General features: G+C 36.4%; 1 protein-coding gene across 1 annotated transcript in view; it reads right to left on the bottom strand.

The window, feature by feature from the left end:
- The window catches only part of PDE3B (phosphodiesterase 3B, cGMP-inhibited), a gene marked incomplete at its 5' end in the record, with an annotated part of 86,736 nt that overhangs the window by 20,991 nt on the left and 64,375 nt on the right, over positions 1 to 1,370 (bottom strand). Inside the window, one exon of the mRNA XM_010012030.1 lies at positions 1,367 to 1,370. This exon is cut by the window's right edge and continues 248 nt beyond it. Within this exon, the coding sequence (XP_010010332.1) occupies positions 1,367 to 1,370 (4 nt within the window). The remainder of the gene's footprint in view (positions 1 to 1,366) is intronic.

The following is a 1,370-nucleotide window of genomic DNA, read 5'->3' as shown; positions in this document are numbered from 1 at the left end:
GGGAAAGAGAGAATAAGAACCTTTCAATATAGTTTGAGAGGTTCCATTTTGAAAAATACTTTCCTTGGTGTACCATAATCTGGAGTTTACCCGTAAACCTATACCAAAGTCAAACATCCAATGAATGACAGTGACAAGCATGATTTTATCCATCAGGTAGATTAATATAAAAATAAACAAACCCCCAATCTTAAAGGAAGTGTTCCTTTTAGGAAGGAGGAAAAGAGAATAGCTGTGAAAAAAACCATGATTTTTTCAGTCTCACATAATCTTTATAAGTGGTCTTCAGCAATTAATATTTTCCATTTCAAACAATTCTGACTAGCTGTATAGGAATTTTTTAAACAGAGTTTCACATTCATATAAATGATATTTTTCACATTGGTATACCAATCTTTAGCAGTTTTCAAACAAAAATCCACAAAGAAAAACATATGCTGTATGATTATGATCCCTACCCAACTGATTCCTGCAGATACCCATGTGAAATTTCAAGTAATTTCATGCTGCAATGATCTTACAGGATCTTCCACAGAGTAATCTGTAGACACTGAGCTTCTCCCTAAAAGCCTTTGTTGTGACAATGGTTCTCAACAGATATTTCACAGGCTGAATCTGGTGCAAAGCAGTTACTGGCTCCAAAATACCAAGCCAGTTTGGGCCAAGCTGCTCACTGTCTGGAAATGGAAGTAACCAGAGGGCAGGAACCTCCCAGACCACCCTCCAAACAGTTTCAAACTGTCAATACTGGGTTCTCTAGCTAGTAATTCTAATGCTGGTACACTGCAGCTGAGTTTCTACAGTTGAATGTTTTTCTACCACATTCTATAAGATGTCATATTAGTAACTACATTCTTGCTTTCACTCGTGGAGAAGAGATAGTAGATTTACACACCAGTCCCATATTGTGATGTGCTTCTGTCTGATGGCTAGTTTGATGCTCACAAAAGTAAATTTATTTGGAAAAAAGGCCAATGAAAAAGCCACACTGACAGTTATTGGTTGATCAAGAATGCGGAAGAATCAAGGAGAGCCCTGTTTGTGCCATATCATGAGAATATAACATCTTCATTTTATGTTTGTTTTTAGCTTTTTTTAATCCTGTGTTTAGTTTGAAGAATCATGCATCAAAGTGCAGGCCCATGCTTTTACCTGTCTATCCATCAACCCTTAAATTTGCATTTTGGTACCTATCTACATTTCACTCAATGTGTTTTCACAGCTGCTCTCTTTTGACCTTAAACGTAGTTCACAGGTACTCAGTTAAGAAGGTACTATCCATACAATTCTTTCCAGATCAATTTGTTTTTTTTTTAATTGCAACACAGATATGAATGGGAATTAAAGTCATTTGACCTTGAGCAGCTTTC

Source organism: Nestor notabilis, unplaced genomic scaffold, assembly GCF_000696875.1.
Source record: "Nestor notabilis isolate BGI_N333 unplaced genomic scaffold, ASM69687v1 scaffold5800, whole genome shotgun sequence".
Taxonomy (NCBI): domain Eukaryota; kingdom Metazoa; phylum Chordata; class Aves; order Psittaciformes; family Psittacidae; genus Nestor; species Nestor notabilis.
This window is presented reverse-complemented; position numbering and strand designations above follow the sequence as displayed.